The 25,585-nt window shown below is 43.3% G+C and overlaps 1 protein-coding gene across 5 annotated transcripts in view; it reads right to left on the minus strand.

Moving 5' to 3' along the window:
• Positions 1-25,585, minus strand: part of Osbpl1a (oxysterol binding protein like 1A) — a 195,539-nt gene that overhangs the window by 40,135 nt on the left and 129,819 nt on the right. For all 5 annotated transcript variants that reach the window (XM_021150443.3, XM_085833702.1, XM_021150449.3 and 2 more), the window contains one exon: positions 21,927-22,083. In XM_021150443.3, coding sequence (XP_021006102.1) covers positions 21,927-22,083 — 157 coding nt within the window. The remainder of the gene's footprint in view (positions 1-21,926; positions 22,084-25,585) is intronic.

Below are 25,585 nucleotides of genomic sequence, written 5' to 3' on the forward strand. Positions count from 1 at the left end.
TTACAGAGTCGGAACTCCCAGCATTTAAAGTTCTGACTTCCATTAAGGGCTGTGAAACCTGAACTAGGAATCAAATATCCTATGGTTAGTGTTTCTACTTAGGAAATAGAGTTACAATGTTTCTTCCAGATCTTCCTAATCCACTGTGAGGATAATGTATACAAGCAGTACATACAGAGCCATTTTTTTAATATTATTTATTATGCTCTGTAAACTCCATTTAATAGTTAATAAAATGAGCATTTCAAAGTGAATATTGTACACCTAGGTCCTAGGTGGATTTTTGTCAACTTGATATACCAGGTGAGAAATTACCCCAACAGAAGATCAGTGGCTGAGCCTGTGAAGCAGTTTTGTGGTTAATGATTGATGTGTGTGGGGGTGGGGGGGGGACCAGTAACACACAGGTATGAGTGATGCCACACCCGGGCAGGTGACTCTAGAGGTATACAGTAGGAAGCTGAGTAACTCACAAGAAGCAAGCTAGTAATTAGTGTTCCTCCATGGCTTCTGTGTCAGTTCTTTCCTCTAGGTTCATGCCCCAACTTCCATCAGTGATAGATTGTGATCTGAGAATTGTTAAATGAAATACATCCCCCTCCCCCAAGTTGCTTTTGGTAATGTGTTTATCCCAACAACAGAAATTCTAAGACAACATAAGTAAGGGTAGGGACTGTCAATCAAATGCTTGCTATAATAATACAGGCACAAATGTCATGAATTGTCAAATGATCTTTTAAATATGTGTGGTCACAAGGGCTGATGAGATGACTGGACAGGTAAAGATACTTGCTAATAAGCCTGTCAACCTAAACTGGATCCTCTAGGGACTCCTATGGTAAGAGGAGAGAACAGATTCATATTACCCTCTGACCTCCACACACATACTACAGCACACATTCATCCATGCACACATGCATGCGTGTGCACGTGCACACACACAGTAATAAAAACGTGGTCAAATACATGCTTAAGTACAACACTTGGTTAGAGACATAAAGCATTTTCCCAGGGCCATATGTGTAAAAGACCTGTCAACATAAAGCAGACACTAATGGCATTACTTCATGAAAATCATCTCATTTTGTAGCCTGGGGTATTGAACTGGGTGGACAACTTAACAATTTCAGTTTTGGATGATAATGTAGCAAAGTAGTTATTTGCTGAATAATCTCCAGTCAAATCAAAGCTCTCTTTGATGTTACTTTTTATGACTGAGCACATGGGTCCCATGCTGCCATGGCCACTGAGAGAGCTTCGTACAACAAAGACAGATATTCTGGTCAGTGGGTCTCACCTAGGGTCTCCAGTCAGCACAGCCCAGAAGATGTATAAACAACAGTACAACCCTCCTTGATAACTACTGGCTGGGGCCCGAGGATGTCAAAAATTCCTTAAACCAAGACTATGGTTAGGGGTCCATAATGCAAGGAGGTAGTACTTGAAGTCTCTCTCCTTCCTGTCATTCAATAATCTGCTGGCTATAGTGAGGTGGATAAGAACAGAACTCAAAGACTCATGTATTTGAATGCTTGGTCCTAGTTGGTGAAACTGTACAAATATATAGAGCAGGTGAGTCACTGGGGTAAGCTTCAAGGTTTTCAGAGGACCATGCCATTTCCAGTGTGCTCTCTGACTCCTCCTGTTTGCAGCTGGACATGTGGGCTCTCAGATGTTCTTGCTACCATGCCTTCATTCTGCCATTATGGACTCTAACCCTCTGGAACTATAAGCCCAATTAAGTGCTTCCTTTTTTTAGGTTGTCTTGGGCATGGTGCTTTATCATAGCAACAGATAAATAACTAATACACTGGAGTTCTTCACCATATAACTGGAGCCAAAATTCCAGGCCAGTTTTATCCAAGTAGTGTTATTCATTTAATTGACATGATTGCATGGAACACACTTGTAGATGTCACACTTAACTTGAATGTGCTTTAAGCGTTCCATGGCCATTATCACATAAAACTAATTCTTGTCTAGACCTCAGGTTACTTCTGCTCTCCAAGAACATCTCTGGCAGATGTGCAGCACTGCCCTCCATCCAAGCTCCTCTTCTGTAGCTGCAGAAATGGTGTTGAGCTTAGCCACACTGTCAGCAGCGGGATTTTAGAAGTAGGTCTGGTGCCCTACCTCAGAACAATGAGGTCAGCTGGCCCCACACTCCACTCATTTCTCACAACTCTGTACTTCACCTTTACACAGCCCTGCCAAGCACTGCACTGTGGTCCTCCTGGGGGTTGGACAGCAGGTTTCCTCTGCTGCCTATGCTACCAAGGCTTTGGCATACAACAGGTACTCAGTGTTTCAAAATGCACGGACCTACTGCGTGTAAGTTAAAAATGGATCCATGAGAGAAACTGGGGAAATACGGTATGTGCACTTAAGAACACATTTGCCCTGGCCCTGTCTTGAAGAGGACTCTGAAAACCAGCTTCTTCAACAAACTTCTTGCTTCCTTTGAACAAGTGATTACTTCATGTTATTAACCATTCTGTATGAACTAACAAGAGAAATGAGATGCCAATACACCTGGGCCGGAACCTAGGGTAAGCATGTGGGCCAGGGCGCTCATCATGTGCTGTGTACTAATGTACACACTTGTCAACAACTGGCACTTATGCTTTCTCCACTGTTGAAATTCTTCCTTTCTCTCTCATATCCCAATTTAAATAAAACTTAAATGAAACACTGCTTGTATCTTTAATTTCTGTTTCCTACTGACCTGACTGAATCAGGCTTCCAAATTAGAAAGTCATTAGAGATGAATTTATAAATATAAATTTATAAAATGGAAATTTTAAAAATGATAGTATAGAATAAATTAAAATATCAATAAAGTCTTAATTCATTTATACATCAAAAACAATGTAAAAATGGCTCATTTTGGGATAAAGTTCACAAATGTATTCTTTAAAAAGAATGCTAAAAGGGAAATGATATTTGGGTAAGTTTTCTAAGCTGATCATTAGGTAAATGTTCCTTGAAAAGTACCCAAAACCACAGCTGGAAATTCTTGCTCTATTTTCTCTTTATCCTGGCTAAGACAAAAGGGATCATACAGAATGCACCCCATTCTCTTCATCTGAAAGGATAACAGCTCCAGCAGGCAAGTACACAAAGAGGGTTAGACAGGTGACTTGTTTGTCAAAATGCTTGCAGCGTAAACATGGGGACTCAAGTTCATGTCCTCCTTACTCTTGTTAAAGCTGGTTGCAGTGACATATAGCCAACTCCAGTGCTGGAGGCAGCAGAAGGCGGGAAGGTGGAGATGGGCAGGTCTCAGGTACTCTCTGGCTAGCCAGTTTAGCTGGAACAGGTTTAGAGAGAGAGAGAGATTGTCTCGCAAAAAGTATGATGGAGGGGCTTAGGTGATGGTTCAGTCAGCAAAGCACTTACCATACAAGCAGCAGGGCTGAGATGCCTAGCTGGCCACACATATCTGTAACCTCAGCTTTGGTGGAGAAAAGGAAACAGAGACAGGTAAATCCTGAGAGCTCATTGGCCAGCCAGCCCCAGCCAAGCTGATGAGTTCCAGGGTCAGTGACAGATCATATCCCAAAAGATCGGATGGAAAACAATAGAGGAAAACACCCCACACATGCATCGCTCACCACACCAACATATATACAACACACAAGCACACACACATCACCATTAGTGGGGAGTGACAGAAAAACTGGTGTCACGCTTTCATGCCTGGGCTCCACAAGTGCCCAACACTCTCCTCCCTTCCTCTCCTTCCCACCCCAGTTGTTTTACTTTTGGCAATACAATGACTCTCGGTTACATTAAACTTTCCCTCCCTCCAGTTTTAAGTTCTGATGAACCTTCCGTTGCCATCAGGATTGCAGGATACGTAGGTGCATGATGTGAAGATAAAGATAAACTTTACGAAGCCAGGATTTCTATCAGGTAGGGCTCTAGGATAAGCAAACCAGAGCACAGGACATTTACAACATGCATTTCTTCTGTCGTCAGTAAGAACAGAAACCCATATCTGTGTACTGTGAGGAGCTCTGTGCCACAGTGCAGGATTCCTGAGGCCCTTTCCATTTTCATCAAGAGACACTGGTGAATTTAACTGGAGAAAATGCTGTCGGTGATGAGGAAGAACTCAAGGGCAGGTTCTACGTGTATTTGAGTGCCTGAGAAGGACCCATGAAAGAATAATTAAAGAGAAAACTTAAAGTGGGCTCATTAAAACTTATAATGTGTGCTTTAAGAAGCTTAAGAACTTGTGTCTATTATTAAGGAGACCAAAGGTCAGGTTACAAAGTAAAACAGTTATATTAGTTATATTAGTGCCTAGATTAGGAGTCACAATATATAGACTCGATGATACAAATATACAGACACAATTTAAAATAAATAAACCCACAAAAAAAACTTCACAGAACAAGCCATGTAGCATAAACACTGGACAAGTAGTTATTGTTTCTGAAGAAAGGCTACCAAAACCAGAGAGGCACTGACGCACAGGCGTGAACACCAGATAGAGGTGAGGGTGAGGGCAGCGTGCACGCCCACAGGAGGAACACGACATACCTGTGGGAAGCAGCCAAATGTACATGTCTCCTATGACCTGATAAATCTATCCCTGAAAGTGTCGAGAACAAAAACCACACCATAAAAGGATGCCTGTAAGAACAATTACACAGTAACCTTATTTCCAACTTCAAACTGGAAACAATCTAACTCCACCATCAAAGAAGCAACAGGCACGTTCCAAACATGGCACATCACTCACCAGTATAACGGACAGATGCTGATAATCAGATGGATGGAGATGCCTCTTAAAACACCATAGCAGGTGATCAAAACAAAATTTACAGCATGCACTATGATTCCATTTGTAATCCCATTAGATAGCAATCTTTAGCAACAGAAAAAAAGAATAGCAGTTGTCTATGGAAGGTGTGGAGGTCTGAATGAAAATGGCTCCCATAGGCCCACAGGAGGTGTGGCCATGTTGGAGTAGGTGGGTCTTTTGTCTGAGAAAGTGTGTTACTTGGGGTGAAGTTTGTCTCAGATGCTTCAGCCAGGCTTAGTGTTTTACTCTCTTCCTGCTGCCTTTGGACCCAGATGTAGAACTCTCAGCTCCTTCTCTAGCATCATGACTGCTTGCATGCTGCCATGCTTCCTGCCATGACGACAATGGACTAAACCTCTGAATAAGCCAGCCCTCAGTTAAATGTTTTCCTTTATAAAAGCTGCCATGATCCTGGAGTCTCTTCACAGCAATAGAACTCTAAGCCAGGGACTGAGTGAAAGGCAGTTGTGGAATGTTGAGCAGTGAGGGCGTGTTCTACATCTTGATTGGCATGTCAGGTATATGTGAATGTGCATTTGCCCCAAATCTCCAACATACACCCTTTATTATTTTTGTTTTACAATGGTTTGGTAGTCTGTTTTATGTTGCTAAGAACACAAGACTAAACAAGTAATAACGACCTTTGGTTCACAGTTTGGAGGCTAAGCAAGGCAAGAGGCTGACATCTGAAAGGCTAGCTACTCGATGTAATATGGCAAAGGGTACCAATTGTGTAAGAGTTCCCTGAAACCTTATCAGACAAGCTGCTGTTTGTATTATGTGGCAGTAAATATGAAGGCCCACAACTGGTCAAGGTTGTGGACAAGGTTGTGAGAAATCACAGACATACACACAGGAACTCACTACACACAGACAGACACACTCAATCTCAGACGATCCTAGAATAGGGGGCAGGAAGATCTTAAGAGCCAGAGGCAGTTTTCCAAACACAGGGCAACTACACACATGACTTCACAATAGTTGTCACAGCACATACATGCTCAAGCCAGGCAAAACCTCAGAGTGGAAAGAGAAGGTGGGCAAGATGTCCCATCCATAGATCCATAGCTGAAGAACTATTAGTAATGAGAGAGAGGGAAAGGTAGTTTTTTCTAAGGGCGTGGCCTCTGGTATGTCAAACACACACCAGCGACTGTCACACACTCAGCAGTACACTGGCAGCCCATCCTGAACCTACAGGTTACAAACCATAACGACACAGGGTCGGGTGAGTGTGGAGGAGGGGCTGGAAGGAGAGAGAGGTGAATGTGATCAAAGTACAGGTTTTAAATCTGAGTTTCACTGGACATGCAAAGCAAAACTAGACCCTTCATGATAATCTCTACATATCCACTGGGGTTTGTGGCCTTTTTGGTCCACGATCAATTTAAATCTTACAAGTTACTGTGGCTCCAGGGAATTGACTTTCTTTTGCTGTAGGCTATATAGTTAACAAATCAAAAAATTAAAATGTATGCCTTTTTCATTTAGCAAGTTAATGATTTTATAAGCATAAAATCAGTACTATTTAGAGCAGTAAAAAAACAAAAACAAAAACAAAAACCAGAGAACAGCATCTTTCTCTGGCAAAGTCTTTAACACAGAGATTAACAAGACAACTAGACCTCAGAAAGGTTTCTGTACTACATACTAGGGCCTCACACATTATACAGTCTTCAGAAACTCTTCAACACACATGGGTAAGTGTGTGCAAAGGCCAATGTCTTTGTAGAGCTATAAAAGCTGTGGATGCTCGAAACAAGCCCAGGAGGTCCAAAGACCCCACCTTCCCAAACCACTTTGGTGAAGCTGGAGAGATTGCTCAGGGGTGAGAGAACTGGCGAGCAAGCATGGGTCCTGTAAACCCCGAGGCAGTAAACAGCAACCCCAATGTTCCTGTGGCAATATGAGAGCAGAAATGGAGAATCATTTGAAGTTCACAGGCTGAGGTAGGCCAGGCAGCAACAAACAAGAGACCCTGCCTCAAACGAGGTAGAAAGTAAAAATATATACTTGGGGCTGTCATGTGACCTCAATACAGGAGCCATGCACTCTTTATCTACACTCAAACACTATGAACAAAAATAAAGAGTAAAGCCGCCAAAGCAGACACCTTTGCTAGGCAGGCATCCCCCTTCCTGGGATGTCCTTCTCTCATGTGTGTAAGTGTTTGGCCTGCATGTGTGCTGGGTGCATGCACTGCACTCAGAGGCTAGAGAGGCACTGGATCCTCTGGAACTGGTGTGAGTCACCTTGCAGGTACTGAAATTGAACCTGGGTCCTCTGGGAAAGCTGCCAGTACTCTTACCCACTGAACCATCTCTTCAGGCCCTCATGGGATATTTATTAAAAACTTTCTATCATCCTGAGTGAGGTAACCCAGACCCAAAACAACATGCATGGCATGCACTCACTTATAAGTGGAAATTGGCCACGAAATACAAGATACCCACACTACAATCCATAGACTCAAAGAATGCAAATAACAAGAAGGGCCCAAAGGAGAATACTTCAATCTTTCTCAGAAGGGGCAATAAGAAAGATACCAGAGGTAGATGGAGGGAGAGGACTGGGTGAAAGAGAGGATAGGGCGGGAAACAGGACAGTGTGGATAGGATCAGGAGTAGGAAAAGCAGATACCAGAGGTAGATGGAGGGAGAGGACTGGGTGAAAGAGAGGATAGGGCGGGAATCAGGACAGTGTAGATAGGATCAGGAGTAGGAAAAGCAGATACCAGAGGTAGATGGAGGGAGAGGACTGGGTGAAAGAGAGGATAGGGCGGGAAACAGGACAGTGTGGATAGGATCAGGAGTAGGAAAAGCAGATACCAGAGGTAGATGGAGGGAGAGGACTGGGTGAAAGAGAGGGTAGGGCGGGAAACAGGACAGTGTGGATAGGATCAGGAGTAGGAAAAGCAGGGGAAAAAGAACAGAAATTGATGTTGGGGGGCGGGGGAAGCAGGCGGTGCATCTTCAGATGAGCCGGAGACCTGGGACAGGGGTGGGGGCCTCCAGGGAGTCAGTGGAGGGAGTGACTCTAGCTGAGACTCCAGCAGTGGGGGATATGGAGCTGGAAATGGTCACCTCCTGTCCCCAGGCAGGACCGCCAGTGGAGGGATAAACAACAACCCACCCACAAAACCTTTGACTCAAAACGTATAAGATGTTCGGGGACAAAGATGGAGCAGAGACAGAGGGAATGACCAACCAATGACTGGCTGAAATTGAGACCCATCCCATGAACAAGAATCAATCCCTGCCACTATTAATGATACTCTGCTATGCTCGCAGACAGTTTCCTAGTATAATTGTCCTCTGAAAGGCAATGGAAACAGGTGCAGAGACCCACCCACAGCCAAACATTAGATGGAGCTTGGGAGTTTTGTGGAAGAGTCAGGGGAAGGATTGAGGGACCAAAGAGGACAGAGTCTCCACAGGAAGACCAACAGAATAAACTAACCTGGACCCTCTGGGACTCCCAGAGACTGAACCACCAACCAAAGAGCAAGCATAGGCTGGACCTATCCCTCCCACACCAAGATGTGCAGCTTGGTCTTCATGTGGGTCCCCCAAAACTGGAGTGGGGGCTGTCCCTGAAATCTGTTCTCCTAACTGGGCTGCGTTGTCTGGCCTCAGTGGAAGAGGATGTACCTAGTCCTACAGAGACTTGATGTGCCAGGATAGAGTGATACCAGGTTCCCCTTCTCAGATAGTGAGAAGTAAAGTGAATAAATACATGAAAAGAAAAAAGAAAAAAACTTTAGATATGGAAGAAACTTTGAAAAAAGGCAGAAAAGAAATTCATCTATGCAACAACAAATACTAATTAAATTCTGCCACGATTGGTCTTGAACATATACTAGGTTATATCAACAAAATATTAATAATATTTAAAATTAATATATTTCTGTGCAAATGCTTACTCAATCTAGAAGTGGGTACTGGATCCTTGGAGCTGAGTTACGGGCAGCTATGACAGCTGACATGGGTGTCAGGAAAAGAACTTAGAACCTCTGCAGGAGCACTGAGTGCTACACAGCTGAGCCCTCTCTCCAGCCCCGCCATAAATGCCTTCATTCATTTATTACAGTACCGAGGATGGGAGCTAGGGCTGTGGCCATGCTACGTATGTACTCCACTGATCTACTTACTCCATCATCTCAATATTTAAATCAAGAGTAAAATCAACCTCCTCAAAGTTGACAGGTAAGGAAGATGCAACTTGACTAACATTTATGAAAACAATTCCCTCATATAACCATGGGAATATTTGCTCTCCAAAGCTCATGGTTTAACCCTAGTCTTTAAAATATTGTTAATCATTAATCTATGTAGTGTCAATTAAATTTTTGCTATAATGTGGAAACTTAAGGTACTTAAAAGCATCTTACATATAAAATATCTTCTAAGTTTATTCAAATAATCTCAATTAAAGTATTCAAATTTTGCCTACTCAATTCCCTGAAAGTACCTCTCCTTGTCTTAACAGAGCAGGTCTCAGGGCAGTCTTTTAAATATCATTACTATATTCTCCTTTCCACATGACTGATACTGTCATGCACCATCTAGCTAGTTCCGGGTCTGAACTCACGTGTAGGAAGCACACATTTCTGTGTCTCCTAATGTTCTCTGAACACTAGTACACACCAGCCAAGGAACTTATGGCTGAGTCAGACATAAAGGTCAACGGTTAGCCCAGCAGCTGGGAATCTAACCTGATCTAAAATGTTGTAAACTAAAATTAGCCTCACATCTCAGATAAACACCTAAGTCACTACATTATGTAACTTTTTACAGTTAAGCAGCTTAAAATTTTCAAAGAGCCGATTTACTCTTTTAAGGTAATACTTTCTTTCATGTAACGACCTAATATTTGATTTTACTGTGTATTTTGATAATGTGAGGTTATTTTCAATTTCTAAAATGTGTGTGTGTGTGTGTGTATGAGAGAGAGAGAGGGAGAAAGGGAGAGGGGGAGGGGAGGGGGAGGGGGAGGGGGAGGGAGAGGGAGATGTGTAGCTGCTTTTAGAGGCCAGGAGGTAATGCTGGATCCCGTGCAGCCTGACTAATGGTGAGCTGCCCAGCGTGGGTGCTGGCCACCAACGTCTCTGGAAGAACACAACAGTACATGCTCTTAATCCCTGAGCTGCTTCTCCAGCCCCCCACTTTGGGTCTTATAAATGATATGTGTAAAGTCTGTCACTTACCAAACCTGTCTTCTGAGGCGAATGAGCTAGGGCCACTTTATTGATTTTAATACATTTAAATCACATATAAAATCGTACGCATCTATTTCTATAGTATCCTTCTAAAACTTAGAATCCATTACAATGAGTTACTTCCCTCATCCGTGAGTTCATCACATAATGCACTAATGAGAGAGGGCGTAAGTCTGCCCCACCTTCAGGTCTGAATGACAGATGGGCGTGTCCATCTGAGCTAGTGTGCTGATTCTGTGGGGAATAGTAGTTTGGGTACAGGATTACTTACGGTCGGTTCCCTTCAGACATGAGCACATGTAGGGAGGATGCCTTAGGAGGCCGGGAAAGTGTTGCTCTCTTTGCTTACCCATGTCTACCATCTAAGCTTTCACACACTGAGCACTAGAGATTTGATCCACTAAAGTGAGGAGCAAACTGAAGAGAGCATGAGTTAGGAAGAAGCTTGAGGTCAGAGTAGGTGGGGATGTGCACAGATCCCAGCTTCCCAAAGCCTGCAGCAGGGCTGCAGCATGGCTGCTCGGGTACAGCCCTTCCACACGAAGCCCTGCTGTGCCCAGACGAGTTGCGGCTGTGTTATTACTTGTCATTTTGCTGCTGTCAAAGGTGAAGCAGCTTTTCTTGAGTACCTGGAGATCTATGCTAAGAACCTGGTGTGCTCCAGGGGAAGCTGGCTGCGGCACTGAGAGCTGTGGCGTGACCCAGAGAGCTTGCTTTCGCAATGGAGGTCTGAGTGCTCAGCAGGAATAAACAGTTGATCCCCGAACACAGCTCTGGGATATGGTGATTTCTCATAGACTCTGTCTTCCTAGAACACTGAAGACAAAGAGTGCAGATCTCCATTTGAGATAAGCAGGAATTATTTAACAGCAAGTTAACAGGGAAGCAGAGAGAAAGCAGGCAGAAGCACTGCTCTGCAATTGTGACCCTGCGGTCCGTGGCTCTGAAATGTCAGTCTAACTCTAATCCACCTTCCTTTCTAGGATGAGCATAACGACTCCTTTGCGTTTGGCTTTCGAATGAGTCCAACATCCTGTTCTAACTTCCTTAACGGTGTGCGATGCTTTGACTGCTTCTCATCAGAGGGGCTGCTTCTAGGACATTGAGGATCTGGCCCCCCCCTGCTTGCCAAGCACAGCACCTATGGCAGGAACACCAGTTGTCTTCATTTACCTGTCCGACCACCACCTCTTACTTAGAGCTTGCTTCTGCTTCTGAGAGGTGACAGGGCTGTAAACAAGTGGCCTTCTGAGAGTCTGCTTCTGCTGAGGCAGTTATGTGATTATACTACAGAGGAGAACAGCTCAAAGTCTTGACTTTCACTAGTACTAAGAAAAGTGTATTGTTACTGAACAACAACTATTTCCATTAAAATGCCATGATTTTAACCATTAACCATGCATATTTTGCAGAGCTCTGCTTCAGTGGAAGGCTGGCAGCCCTGGCTCTCAGGAACGCTCTCTGAGGCTATCTGGAGGGCGTGCTCCTGTCTCACTCTTGCTAAGAGAAGCAACTCTAGAACCGTGTTCCTTCCCCTTCTGCGGGCTTAGCGACCGTTTGGGGGAAATCATTACACAGAAGCAGGAAACAGAATCCAAAGCTGAGTTTCGGAATAGGATGCTTCTTTCTCTTACACATCTCCGCTATTCTCGGTAGCTATTAAAAAAGCCTAGCAGTTTACAGTCACCTTGTGTTTGTGTCTATGGTGTGTGTGCAGGTGGAGGCAGAGGAGGACATCCTGCTCCCTGGCCTCTGCCTCAGGCCTTTGAGAATCAAAAAGTAACACTACAGGTATTTCAGAGACACTTTACATTTCAGTGTAAGCATTAGCCATCACTATTGTACACATACCATGAAGAGCCCTGGATCCACAGTGTGGGGCGAGACAGACCAACCACATCTTCAAACCCAAGCAGAGACAGGCCCCCACCCGATCTGCTGTGACCTGTACATTATTCGGCTGAGCTTGGAATAGAAACAGGTGAGACCTAGATGGGACAATGCCTGCCAAAGTCAGGAGCTATCTTACCTACAGGGTGGAAGTAGCACATTAAGCCAGGGACCCACTCTAGACAACATTAGAAAACTTGAAACACCAAAGCACAAAACTAAAATGATGCTGTAAGGAACCCATGGTCTTCAGGACCCCTGCTCCTGCACTGACACCTACTCTGCTGAGAAATGTAACTGGCCCTGCATGGCTGTGTTCTCCATGTGGTGCTTTGGCCCCAGGAAGCTACTGCACTGCACACCTTAGGTCTTTTCAGAGCTGGGTACACCCTGCCCTACACAAAGCACATCACCTGCTTACACAGTGCTGCACTGCACATGGGAACAGCGCACTCTCAGCTCTGCCTACTTTCCATATCCACATTTGTCCTAGAGGGCAGCACTGGCTGCTTCCTTGTAGAGAAGTGTGCTACAGTACTGTGAGGAGGCACTGCCACACTCACACGTGTGCCTTGGAGTAACTGCTGTGGTGAAACAGTTCACTAGGAATTTCAAATGCGGACTTAAGACAAGCATGGATCCTATAGACACAGTGTTTTGAAAGGAGTAGTTTAGCAAATGACTGCCCCTCACCAAAGATCTCACAGGAACAGAGAAACAAAGTAACAAATAGTTAAATGACTTTTGAGGATTTTATAACAATGGCTTCTATATTTTACTAACCTTGCAAATCCCTTCTTTTTATCTGTAACATTTTTTTTTTTGACAAAAAAAAAAATCCTTCCTGAGCTAACAAGCAAAGAAAACAAACTTCAGAACTCTAGGTAGGTCCCCTGAGGCAGATCTCTCCTGGAGGCAATATCTGGATTGGCACAATTCCAAAGAACACTTGAATGTAATCCTAGAGACCAAATCCCATGGGTCAGCAGTCCTTAGGAACCCAACCTATGACTTAACACAAAATGTACAGAGACTATCGATTAAGGCAGGCCACTAGAAGACCATGTTACACCAAAAGGGATCTCCTGATGTTCAAAGCCATGTGCTAATGCGTGTGGGTGGAGCGGGTGCAGGAGGACCTCAAGTAAATAGACAAAACAGTAAGCAAAGCCAGAGAGAGGGCCGGCAAGTGCAGATGCAGAAGGAATAAGGAAAAAAAACAACCCAGCACAATGGTGTGTATGTGTGAAAATGTCAATGAACGCTGCCACTCTGTGTACTAATTTTAAGATTAATTAAAATGTAACAACTGTGTACTTTGATATGCACTTGAGGACTTCTTTGATACCGTAAGAACTAAAACTGTTTCATGAAACAAACTTGAAATAGAAACTGGATGTTTCCCTAAGAGACTAAGAAGGTCTCTGGATCAGAAGGAGAAAGTAATGAGACCTCTGCCCAGGGAGAGGCAGCGTCAAGGGATGGAAGGAGGAGGGGCAGAGCCTAAAGGCTCTCAGCACCTCTTGTTTACACTACTGACAGGGAACGCTGGCTTGGCAGAGCCCAGCCAAAAGCTCTTATCTGAAGAAGCAGCAGCAGCCCCCAACTTCATTTACCACACTATGAAATGACATGGAAAGAAAGGACGGTGTACTTTAAAAATAGAGTTCTTGTTTTACACTCACCAGAAGAAAATAGTTTTCTCATAGGATCAATGCGTTCAGCTAGCTTCTCTTTTCCAAATGCCACTTTCAAAGGACAAACCCAACTTCTCAAATATGTTCGAAGCCCTTTCACTGAAGCTAAAAGAAAGGCTTGGGAGCTCCCAACTGCAACCCCGGCACTTTAGAGGATGAGGCAGGAAGGTTGCTGCGAGGCTAAGACAAGCCTGGGTTACATAGTGAATTCCGGGCTAGCAGGGGCTACTTACAGTGTACGACTCTGCCACAGACAGACAGACAGACAGACAGACAGACAGACAGACAGACAGGAAAAGTAGGCATGCATCTACTCTCCCTCCTGTGTAAGTCCTCTGTATCTGTGAGTCAAACCTCCCCAGATGACTTATGCAGATCACCTAATTTAGGCATCACCAGCCAGGAAGATCTACCTTACTCCTATTTTATAGAGAAAGTTGAATTTCAATGAAATTATACCTTAGCCTGTGGTCAGGAAAGTGGCACCGGGTAGGATTCAAACCCCCAAAGCTCTTAGTAACTACACTATTATAATTTGCTGATACATCTCTTTTTTTTTTTCCCAAAAAGACTTATATTGATGAAATTCAAGTCATCTTAAATTTAAAGGCATCACTATTTAAATCATTCCAGTAAACCTATTTCCCACTATGAGGTAAAAATAGAAATTCTAAGAATTATTTGTCTTTTTGAAAAGCTTAAAAAAGCCAGGTATGATTGTATACAACTTTAATTTCAGCACATGGGAGGCAGAGGTTAGTCGATTTCCGTGAGTTCTGGTCTAGCCTGGTCTACATAGTGAGTTGTAGGAATTGTAGGTATACACAGAGCCATACTATACAAAAAGAAAAGAAGCCTGAAAAACAGCTTTTCACAGGAGAAAGGCAGTTTTCTTAATGATAATAAAACTTGGTAAATGTCAGCATTCTTTCAGAAGAATGGATAAAATGTTGAGTTTATTTACACACTCTGTTATGCTTCTAAACTTCAGGCCACACTTAATATATCACAAATTTAAATGGAGTCATCTGTAAACTAAACGTGCACACATACATCTGTTTAGTTGCTCAGGAATAATCCAGTTACAAACTAGGAAACAAGCAAAACAACAAATACAAGATACCAAAAAAAAAAAAACAAAAAACAAAACTGGGGTTACTATATATTCTTAAGTGAAAGAGAAAAGGCCAAGTTACAATGTATCTTTTATCTACAGGCAAAACAAAAGTAGGCTAGTCAACTCTCAGTGTAATGAACTAAAAATAGACCACAGGCAGCACTCAGAGGCTTCTAAACAGCATTTCCCAGTCAAATGCAACTGGGCTCCTTAGAGACAGCTGTCTCTATGTCTAGAGCAGAAGCTAAATAATATAAGCCTGCAATACCAGAAAGCAAGGTGACTCTCAAAGACAACACATGTGAACTGAATACATATTACACCCACAAGAGAGTGGGGACAGAGGAGATGGCTCAGCCTGGCAAAGGGCTCGCTTTGCAGGCATGAGGTTCTTAGTTCAAGTCTCTAGAGCCCATATAAAAAGCTGGGCATGCAAGACGGGAGGAAGAGATCCCTGGACCTTATTGGTTAGCTAACTCGGCCTATGTAGAGAAGTTTTGAGGCAGTGAGAGACTGTATAAACAAAAGACTGAAGGTAACTGCAGAATGACATGTGCTGACCTACATGCACACGAGCACCTGAACATATAAACACACAAACACACACAGAGCATCACAAACAAGATGGAATCCTATCGAGTGGACAAAGAGGGGGAAGCAGTAAGTATTTACCCAACTCTCGTCTCTGTATCCACACATCACTCTTCAAGTGAAGTCATATTCATCATTTTGTAAAGAGGTACTTAGAAGCTTGTATGGAGAAAGGAGAGAGAGAGAGAGGGAGAGTTCGCGAGTTCGCTCAATCACTCTCTATGTTTTGAGTCAGAGAATCTGGTCACTGAATCTGGTCAGAGAGCTCCAACAATCTTCCTCCTCTTTCCATGTCCTCAATACTGGGATGACAGATGCATACCATTTTTAAGTGCATGCTGGGAATCTGAACTCAAGTCCTTATCATGCTTGCAAGGCAAGAATTTTTTTGACTGAGCCATCTCCCCAGGCCAGCAGCTCTTTCTAGAATCCAGCTAGTAAGTGTGGGAGGAATGACAGGTTTGAAATAGCGCTGTGTTATAGCTTCTAAAGATGCTTGAAGATAATGACCAACAATGGTACTAAAACCATTAGGGAAAACACTAACAGAAACAGTCCCATAAAACAGCTAGCTCACAATGCCCAAACCAGGAATGTAGCAGGAGGTACACATACTATGGTCTCCATAGTATGTATGTCTATGAAGTATACCATATCAAATCGTACTAATACTACTAATAATTATTAATATCAACCCTAAACCTGGTCAAGCTACTGTAACTGGAGTGGTTTGAAGGATATTCAGGGGCCCCAGGCCTGTGAGCAGCCATATCTGCATTGTGGAATATTCTTCGGAACAGATAAAGGGGAGGAAAAGGTAAGAAGAGAGGAACAGAAAGCCTAGTAATTCTCCTAGTCACTTCTGACAAAGAGCATGTGAGACTTCTGGGTCCTTAGCACTAAGTGACATTTCAGATCTAATTACTAAGACGTTTGAGACAAGCAGGAAAATTTGAATAATAATTAAAAATTTGAAGATAAGAAACTATTACTCATTTATGACAATAAATGGTTTTGTGACTTAGTAGGGGAAAGAGTCTGGGATGAAGATGAAGAACACACACTGCACTTAGGCTAAAATGTAAACAACATAAAGAATATTAGAATAGTCCTAATGTGCACAAAGCACTCAATGTTTTCTCTTTCTTTCCTTTTTTTTCTTTTTTTTTGGTTTATTTATTTATGGTTTTGGTTTTGAGACAGAGCCTCCCCAACCCCAAGTCCTGGAACTCGCTATGTAGACCACTCAGGCCTCCAACTCACAGAGATCCTCCAGCCTCTGATGGGGTTGAAGGTTTACAGTACCCACCTGGCACTAGCACTAAGCTGCAGGCATCTATCGTAACCCGTGATGTCTTAACTGATGTTGTGTAGTTCATTCTAGCAGAGCTGCAGATTATGGATGTCCTAGAAAACTGTTCATTCACCCACAGTGAGCATCTGTCTGTCCAGCAGGCTAGGATAAGCCCTCAGATTTACATGAAAGTTCATCTTCACCACAGCTTCCTTACACAGTGCCCAAGCTGGGACAGACCCTGTGGTTGTACTAAGTAACTAACAAACCAACTAACTAACCAACTATCTATCTATCTATCTATCTATCTATCTATCTATCTATCTATCTATCTATCTATCTATCTAAAGCACCTCCAGCCTACAAGAGGGCATCTCAGGAGCATGGGTAGGCCTGCGTGTTCCTGGGTTCAGCCCTGCTTCCAAAGATCAGCTTCTTCACTACCTCTTTCCAGCCTAGGATAGGAATGGAGGAGCTCTACGTGGTATGAGGTAACAGTTTTCCTACAGAAATTCCTATCAATAAGCAGCCCAACCTGCCTTCTGTTTCTTCCTAACATACTCAAAGTGACTCCATGGCCTGCCAGCTTGTTGTTCTTAGATGAAGTCTTAAAATCTCTTGACTAGTCCCTCATGACTAGTCCCATCTGTCAAGCTGGCGCTCTTCTTTGAGGGGAGGACCGGGACCGTAATTTTGCAGAAGATGAATGTCCTGTAACCTGAGCGGACTGCTGAGATTGAGGTCACTGCTTCAGCTCCTGCCATCTAAGCTGCTCATCTGTTCCAGGTGCCCAGTGTGCACTGGCTTCCCAGGGCAGACACTGCATTTTACTGACCAGCAATATTCAGCCTACATTCCAGCACAGTGGAACCCTCGCCCAACCTCCACACCTCTCGCAGGACCACCCCACAGAATTGCTACGGCAAGCTGTTTCTTAGTACTCTATGGGGTGTTCAGCTGGTCAGAGGACGCCCCATGCCTAGACTGCTTGAAGCTCTCTCCTGCTGCTCTCTCCTTTCACCCCAAACATCTACCTTTAAGACAAAGAGAGAACACAGGCTCCCTGTTGTCCCTAGACCCTTCTATAAACCTATCGAATTCTGGACAAAGTTCTTGCTCTTTCTCTGATGGCTCCAGTGTAGTGGGAATTTTGGTTTCTTTAAAAACCCAGTTATATTATATGAATATGCTGGGTTTTTTAAATCCAAGGTGTGAGATATGGGCTACTTCAGATTGTCCACAGTCACTACAATTGTCTCCTTCTCTAGGAAGGGCATGACTTCTGCCACCTGCTGAAGTCTAGGCATGTCTTCACTGCTGCTCCCCCTGCCGCTGCACTCACTACTGTGGGACTGCTGTTCTGCTGAACTGCTGGTTGGAAATGTCCTGAAGATGGAGACTGGACTTTGCTTCAAGGAACTCAATCCTCTCAATCAGCAGGAAGTAATCTAAAGAGGTCTATGCCCCCATCCCCTCTAGCCATCTTTCTCTCCTACCTAGTGTTGGGTTGGGAGGGACTGGGATGGAATAAGGGTTGGAAGGGTGGTAGATAATAGAACCCAGAAAGCCCCCAAAGAGCGGGCCTACAGCTCCAGTGATGACAGAATATGTACGAAATACTTCACATTTCCTCAATACATTTATACTTTCCGGAATATACTGATATAGATTATAGTTAACTTATTTCCTTCAACTCGTCTATGAATCTCTGGAATTACATTTGCAGTACAGAAGATAATTGTTACATCGTTCCTCTCCCTTCAGCTTCCCATGAATTCACATCATACATAGTCATGAAGAGCAGGGAAGCTACCGTCATGTATGTCTACCGTCATGTATGTCAGTATAACAAACTCTTGCAATCCATGTTTAAGACAGAGCTTCACCCAAATTATCAGGTAAGTGAGCTTGTGTTAATTAACATCAGATGAAATAAACAATCCGCCATTTCTACTGTGAGAAATCTTTCTCCACCTCAAAATTATGAAGATATTTTAAGTTTCACATTTAGGTGTTTAGTTCGTCTTGAATTGATAATTATATGCAGTTATGCCTTGGAATCCGTGCAGCATTAGTTCTAAAGCCCCAGGTCCTGATATGAAAATCTGCAGTTCCTGATGTCAGCTACATAAGATTGTGTCCTATGTGCACAGAAACCTGCATATGACTTCTGTATATTTAAATGATCTCTAGAATACCTAACATGAAACAATTATTTCAACTTTGGAAAGTACCTTCCATATACAGTAGCTTAAACCTGGAGCTAGTGAGCCTGGAGCTAGGGAGGGACCTGCTATGACAGAGTTCAGTCTTACCCTTCCCAAAGTAGACGATTACTAATTATTCCATACCACCGCCACCACCACTCTCCAGTTTTTCTTTCCCTCACTGATCTGCCATGCTAGCTTTATTAAAAGACCAGTTTTCCTCCATATGATGACTTTCTACAAGTCAATCAATCTCCTAGAAAAGTCTGAACTAAGTGTTTTGCCACAGACCTTGACATTCAGTAGAGAAAACAGCATCCTTTCATGCGATCTAGTTCCTGGTTTTGACTCTTGAAAACCCTCTGTGCTTCACTATACACTTCAGAACCCACTTCACAGCTTCCAAGGAAAAAGAATGTAACTTGAACTAAAATTGCATTATATCTATGGATCAATCTGGCAAGAGGACCTTTATGATAATGAGTATTCATTTTCAAAATTATCCATATCTTTTTCTTACTGTGTGGGTGAATTTGGGGGGGGGGTCACCAAAATTGATAAGCTTGTGACTTCTAGTAGTTGCTCCAAGCAGTTCTTTTCCTCTAGTTTTAATTCCAGTTTCTGTTGCTAATTCACAAAAATGTAATTCTGTATGCAACAACCTTGCCAAATATTTTTTTACTAACTTTCATAATTTTTCTATGGATACTAAGTGTCTTCTATGTAGACAAATATGTCATTTGTGGATAATGACAATTTTATTTCTCAAGTTCTTGTGTGTAAATTAATTGAGAGCTTTGGGCTCTCAATTAAAAAATGTTTAAAAATTAATGAATCAAGAATCATGCCTGATTTCTGATGTTGTGACTGCCTTAATGTCTTGTCTCTAAGCACTTGCTGCAGCGGGCTGCCACTGCAGCGCCCCCTCTGCTAGGAAGGATCACTTGTGTCCTCTAATTGTGGAGGCTACTGATATAGGAAATGGCGTTCTCAGAACCTCCCCTGAGTCTGGCAGCTACTTACTGCCTGCTTTGTATTTTTACATTATATTCACTGACACGCTAAACCCCATATGTTCACCAAGGAGAAGTATTTGGGGGAAAGTACTACAAGTTAAAAGATCAGGGCTCAAAAGAAATTCGGTGCAAGTACAAAGGGCTGCTCGTTTGGAGTCTGGCCCAGGCGGTGGGAAAGCCTTGTCAGTGTAGCTGCATGCAGTATGGTAGAGGCTGAGCACTGACCTGTCAACTAAGGTATATTTTATATCAGAAAAAAATGGGTACTGTCTAAATGAATGGAGTGAGATTTTTAACCATTGTTAAATTATCTTTCTATTGGACAAAGAGTTTCATGAAAAATTAGAAAAATGGTTGAAATACTTTTATAAAATTAGCAGTATATCAGTTAAGATGGGTTTATAATTAGTAAAGTTTCTCATTTCTTATTTGAAAGAAAAACAATTTATAATCCATATATACCCACATATCCCCTGGCTATAGACGAGTCTTACAAACCATGGGCATTTCAAAGCTACCTTTCCCAAGCCTGCAATTAGTAAGATTTCTGACGATTTTTGAACTTCTCTACTTCTGATGAAACAGAGTAACAGAAGAACAAGTTATTGTACTTACATTTTAATAGGATGACCCTTAATTACAAATGTAACTCTGCTGGCTAGGCCTCTAGTTACTTATGTCTTCTCTCCATACAACTTGGCCTGAATTGAACTTAACAATTCCGAGTTGCGTATTTGTACCCTTCTGAGTCTGACTGAGAGATCAGAATACATGAGCACAGCATAATCACTTTAAACACAAAATAGCTACCATCTTGTGACAACACATATACAGAAACCATCTTGTGACAGCACATATACAGAAAGGTTAAAGGCCAGAGGGGAGTCCCAGAGGCCACGGCCCAGAGCAGCTTCTTGGCCCCTGGCACTGTACTTATTTGGGTATTTTTAATAACTATCTCAAGAACTCAGATCGTTTTTGATGTTAGCAGAGTTTGCTTGTTTTGCCACTGAGAACACAACATGTGTTTAGTAGCTGGCGGTGTCTCTTACAGATATTCATCTGGGGTTTGCTAGGAAGTATCTCATGTCCTGAGAACACACACACACACACACACACACGTCAGTCCTATGTGACAAAGTTCCTGCTGCTGGCTATGGAGAAGAGTTGTAGAAGACACTACTAGCCACATCATCTGTAGCAGTGAAGCCATTAAAGTGCAAGAACCAACAAAGGAAAGCTGCTTTAATCTAGTCACTTTCTAAGTCACTGTCACATGAACTTTACAGTATTTAAAAATCCATTTTTTTAAAGAAATGTAAACTTAGAAACTTTTTAAACAAGGGAATGCACACATCAGAGCAGCACTGAGCAATGCTTGAGGCAGCTGTGGTCAGAATCGTGGTGTTATACAATCTATAGTTATAAAGCACACAGAATATTGTTGGAGGAATTAGCCACTAGCATCTCCCCGTGAAGACAACAGGATGACCCACTTGGTAGTAATTTTATAAAATTACACTCTACCACTCTGTGAACTTGCTCAGAAACCAGAGAGCCACGGTGTCTGTTACATCGCAGCATTTGGGACAATCTCTTGCATGAACCCACTGGAGAAATAAAACACTAATGTCATTAGAACATATAAAATGAATGTGTTCAGCAAATCCTGGACCTTAGTGACAGCCTTTGTTTAAATTTAACTAGCTTGTGACAGCAGGCTGGCAACATTACTATTCGCTCTTAAAACCAACAAGAAGATCAAATGACTAGGAACCAAAATAGCATTGGGAGGCAGAGTCATAAAACATGGATGATGAGCTGGGAACAGAGCATCAGTTTCAATGGGTGGCTCTGAGAGCCTCACTCCCAACTTCCTGAAAGCCTGGGGACTAAAACCAAGCTCTAGCTCTGCCTCTGAACATACAGGGGACATTTCCTCCGAGCGGACAAAGAAAGAGTTCCTCAATCCTGCCAACATAAACATAAACACCCAGCACTGGGGAGGAAGCAGAGGAAAGCATTCACTTTCGAGCCCGAGCTGTGTGACCATGATGGCTGAGTACTATCCGAGCCTCCATACCTGTGCTTTTTGATGCCATTGGAGAGCGCATCTCCCCCACCACAGTCTTTTCCTTCAGACATTCTGTGTTTTCCACTGCTCACAGGCACTTCGTTCTCTTCAAAGGAGTGTGCTGTCACAGCTTCCAGGCAAGTCAGCGACCCCTCGGACTCGGAACCTGTGGCAGAGCAGGCTCATGATGAATGTACTGAACTTGGGTGCAAAGGCATCACTAATAATGGCTATCTCCCTCCACACATCGCATCGGGCTGTGAAACTCAAGCAGCCTACTTTGTCCTTTCTTAATCCATCCGCAAACACCTCCTCGGGATTTCAGAGAACCTGCTCCCATTGCAGCTCACATGGACTTATGTGACAGATGGACACTTATATAAAGTTACAGTTAAACTGATTATATATACTTAGAGAGAGCCAAAGATTGCTGAGTCCTTTAAGAAATCATATTCAGTAGTCTCCCACCCCCAAATTTCTATTCTCTCCTTCTCAAGGCATCTTAACTTTAGCATACCCAAAAAAGGTTCAATTTTAAAACTTTGTATATAAAGGAATATTTCCAGTTTTGCACTTATGAGATGTTTAAGTCATATCAAATCCTGCAGTAACAAAAGTAAAGGCAATTTTAAGAATACATGTAACAACACTGCCCTGTATGATCCATCTCAACTTCCATGTCCATACATCAGTTGTGAGGCAGTTGTTCTAAGGACATTTCTAGTTGCCTAGGAACTCAGAATGGAGCCTTCTGCTTGCTGGGGACCAAGAAGATGATTCACTTCTGTACCATCCACGGCATCTGCCGAGATTCTCACGGTCCACATCGTCTCCGAGCATCCTCAGGATACTTTGCAAAAGGTGAGACAAGGCTCTGAATTACCTAAGTAAGTATGTTAACAATCTCCTGGCTTGCAAGGAGGAACCTGGGACCCAAACTCCAGCTTGACCACTTCTTTCTGAATAGCTTATTTCAGCCCAAAGCAGTAGCCAGTCATTCCCTAGAAGCCTTTTCATAGGAGCCTCTGTTTCTGGTCAAACACTATTCAAAGACGGTCTGTGATCTCCTGTGGGACTCTACCCTCTTGTGCTCAGCTCTGAGAAACTTGCCTTGCACAGCTTGAATAACTGGCTTGGTGCATGTTAGTGCAGAACTCCCACCTGCTACGCATGTAGCCCAGCAGCAAGTAGCTTAGGCTTTTTTTTTCCTCTACTACATGCTAGCTAGCACTTAGCTCAATGCATGGAGTCTTATTGCGATCCCATTATGTTGATTCAGAAGGAAACTGGGATCCAGTGCCAGTTGTACCATGGCTGCTTGCACCATATAGGACACCTTGAGCCCCAACTTGTAGAAAGGCCACAGCTTTGTTCTCTCGTGTACCACAATACAGACACATACTAGTAGTCCTCCCACACACACTGTTTGGCTTGCCATGTGTGTTAATTTCAATATGCTTGGTCCAGGGGGCAGTGTGGCCTTGTTGAGGGAAATGTGTCACTGTGTGGGTGGGCAAAGAGAGCTTCCTCCTAGCTGCCTGAGGATGTTGGTCTCCTCCTGGTTGCCTTCAGATCGAGATCTAGAACTCTTGGCTCCTTCTCTAGTGCCATGCCTGCCTGGATGCTGCCATGCTTCCTGCCATGATGATAATGGACTGAACCTCTGAACCTGTAAGCCAGCCCCAATTAAATATTGTCCTTTATAAAAGTTGCTTTGGTCATGATGTCTCTTGAGAGCAATGAAAACCCAAACTAACATACCATGGTTTTAGCTCCTTGAGGTCAACTGTGGTTCAACAACTACATAGAAGATTCCAGAAATCACTAGCAAGCTTTAATTTGTGCGCAGCAAGGTGATTGTATCTAATGTCACCTTTGTCCTGGAGGCTGTGGTGGTAAACGCTAGAAGTGAAAACACTTCTAACAGGGGTTTCTGGAACAAGCCTGAGTCAGAGCTGGGAACACATCAGCCAGAAGAGGCTCATGAGTTCCATGCTGCAGCGTATGGAGCTGTGTATGGAGCCTGCGATTGGTTTCTGTGTAGACTATCACAAATTTTAAGAGTTTAAACAGCTTTGTCTTAGGATTTGAAATGCAGTTGTACTATGTAATTTAGATGTCAAAAGTAAAAAAGCCATCAAACAGTCCTCAGGCTTTTTTCTGAAACACTGTTATCCACAAGATACTCTGTGTTTGAAATTTAAAAGACACAAATGACAGAAAGGGACTTTCCTACTTAAAAAGCTTTTGTTCATGGTTTGTTTTTAAACTAAAAAGATGCACGGTAAACAGCAAACAAGAGACAGGTAAGAGCTTTCCCCAAGCAGAGACCGACTTTCTCCCAGTTAGATCTCAGTGTGGCACACGCATAAGCTGAGGTCCCACGTTCATGTGTTTTGGTCATTTTAAAAATATGCACAAGGGACCACCATGCTCATCCCACCCCAGAGACACAGACCAGATGGCACTGCAGACACTTGTCCTCCCTGGCAACTCCCTGTGTCCCTTCTCTTTGTCATCTTTCTGTTCCCCCTCCTTCCTCTTCCCTGCCCTCACCCCTCCCTAGCGCCTCCTCTGTCTGGGCTATCAGTTAAAAAGCTCTGAGTAGCTCTATTCTGCTGAGTCTAGTGGCCATTTTTCAATTCTAATTGTGACTCACCTACCATCTCTGACACTGCTCAATTTGCCTCTCCCTTCCTAGGAACCATATGCAAAGCAGGCAGAAGAGAGTCCCGAACAGTGAGCCCTGGCAGCTGCCCACGGTCCAGCAGAAGTACACTGTGAGGCAAACAAATGTGCTCAGTAAATTGTTGCAGGTACAGTAACAGAAGTCAGAATGAGGACAGTGGCCATCAGGCGTCAGTCCGTTCTCACAGTAGAGAACGGTGTCAGCGAAGGGCTGAATAAGCTGACAAGTAAGACAGGGAGGAGAAGACAGTGTGACATCACAGCAGCTGTCATACCAGGTAAGAGGAATGTATGAGCCAATACTGGAGCAAAAAGATGCTTATAAAACAGCAAGGGAAGATACTGGAAGGAGCGTGCATCATATACATACTACAGAGGATTAGAAAAAAGCAGCAACAGCAAGCAGAAGACAAAGAGCAACTCAAGGGTGACAGTCCTCTGTTTTATATTGCAGGGAACTGAATTTTGTTTTCTAACAAGTGCTTTTTACCTCATGGGTATAAAGTTGATCATGTATGAAAGTAGAAAGCACAGAACCTCATGGCAAGTAGCGTGGCACCAGGCCCAGTATTTCTGTATAACAAAGACTGCTTTAACTAGCAACAGGAACCCATTCTTCATGTGCACACCTTTAACACAAACATATCAACCCATTTCCAGAGCTTCACTGTTTCAAATGGAGAGCCCCAGATTCAAACTATTTAATCTCTCAATTACACGCTTCCTTTTATAAGAGGTGCCCTGATCATGGTGCCTCCACAGTGACAGAACATAGCTGAGGTGTAACAGGGATCTATCATTAAAGGAGATGTTTCTCATACTTCTTTCTCACTGAGGGGAACAGTTCTGCTTCAGTGTGGGCTTGCATCACGATATGCTCTATGCTATGGGCCTAAAAGTGATGTGGCCAACTGAAAAGCTGAGAGTGGACCAAATCCTGCAGAACTGGGAGCCCAAATAAGCCTCACCTCGTTAAGTGA

This window comes from Mus caroli, unplaced genomic scaffold (assembly GCF_978045245.1).
Source record: "Mus caroli unplaced genomic scaffold, Mus_caroli_1 scaffold_19, whole genome shotgun sequence".
In the NCBI taxonomy this organism is placed as follows: Eukaryota; Metazoa; Chordata; class Mammalia; order Rodentia; family Muridae; genus Mus; species Mus caroli.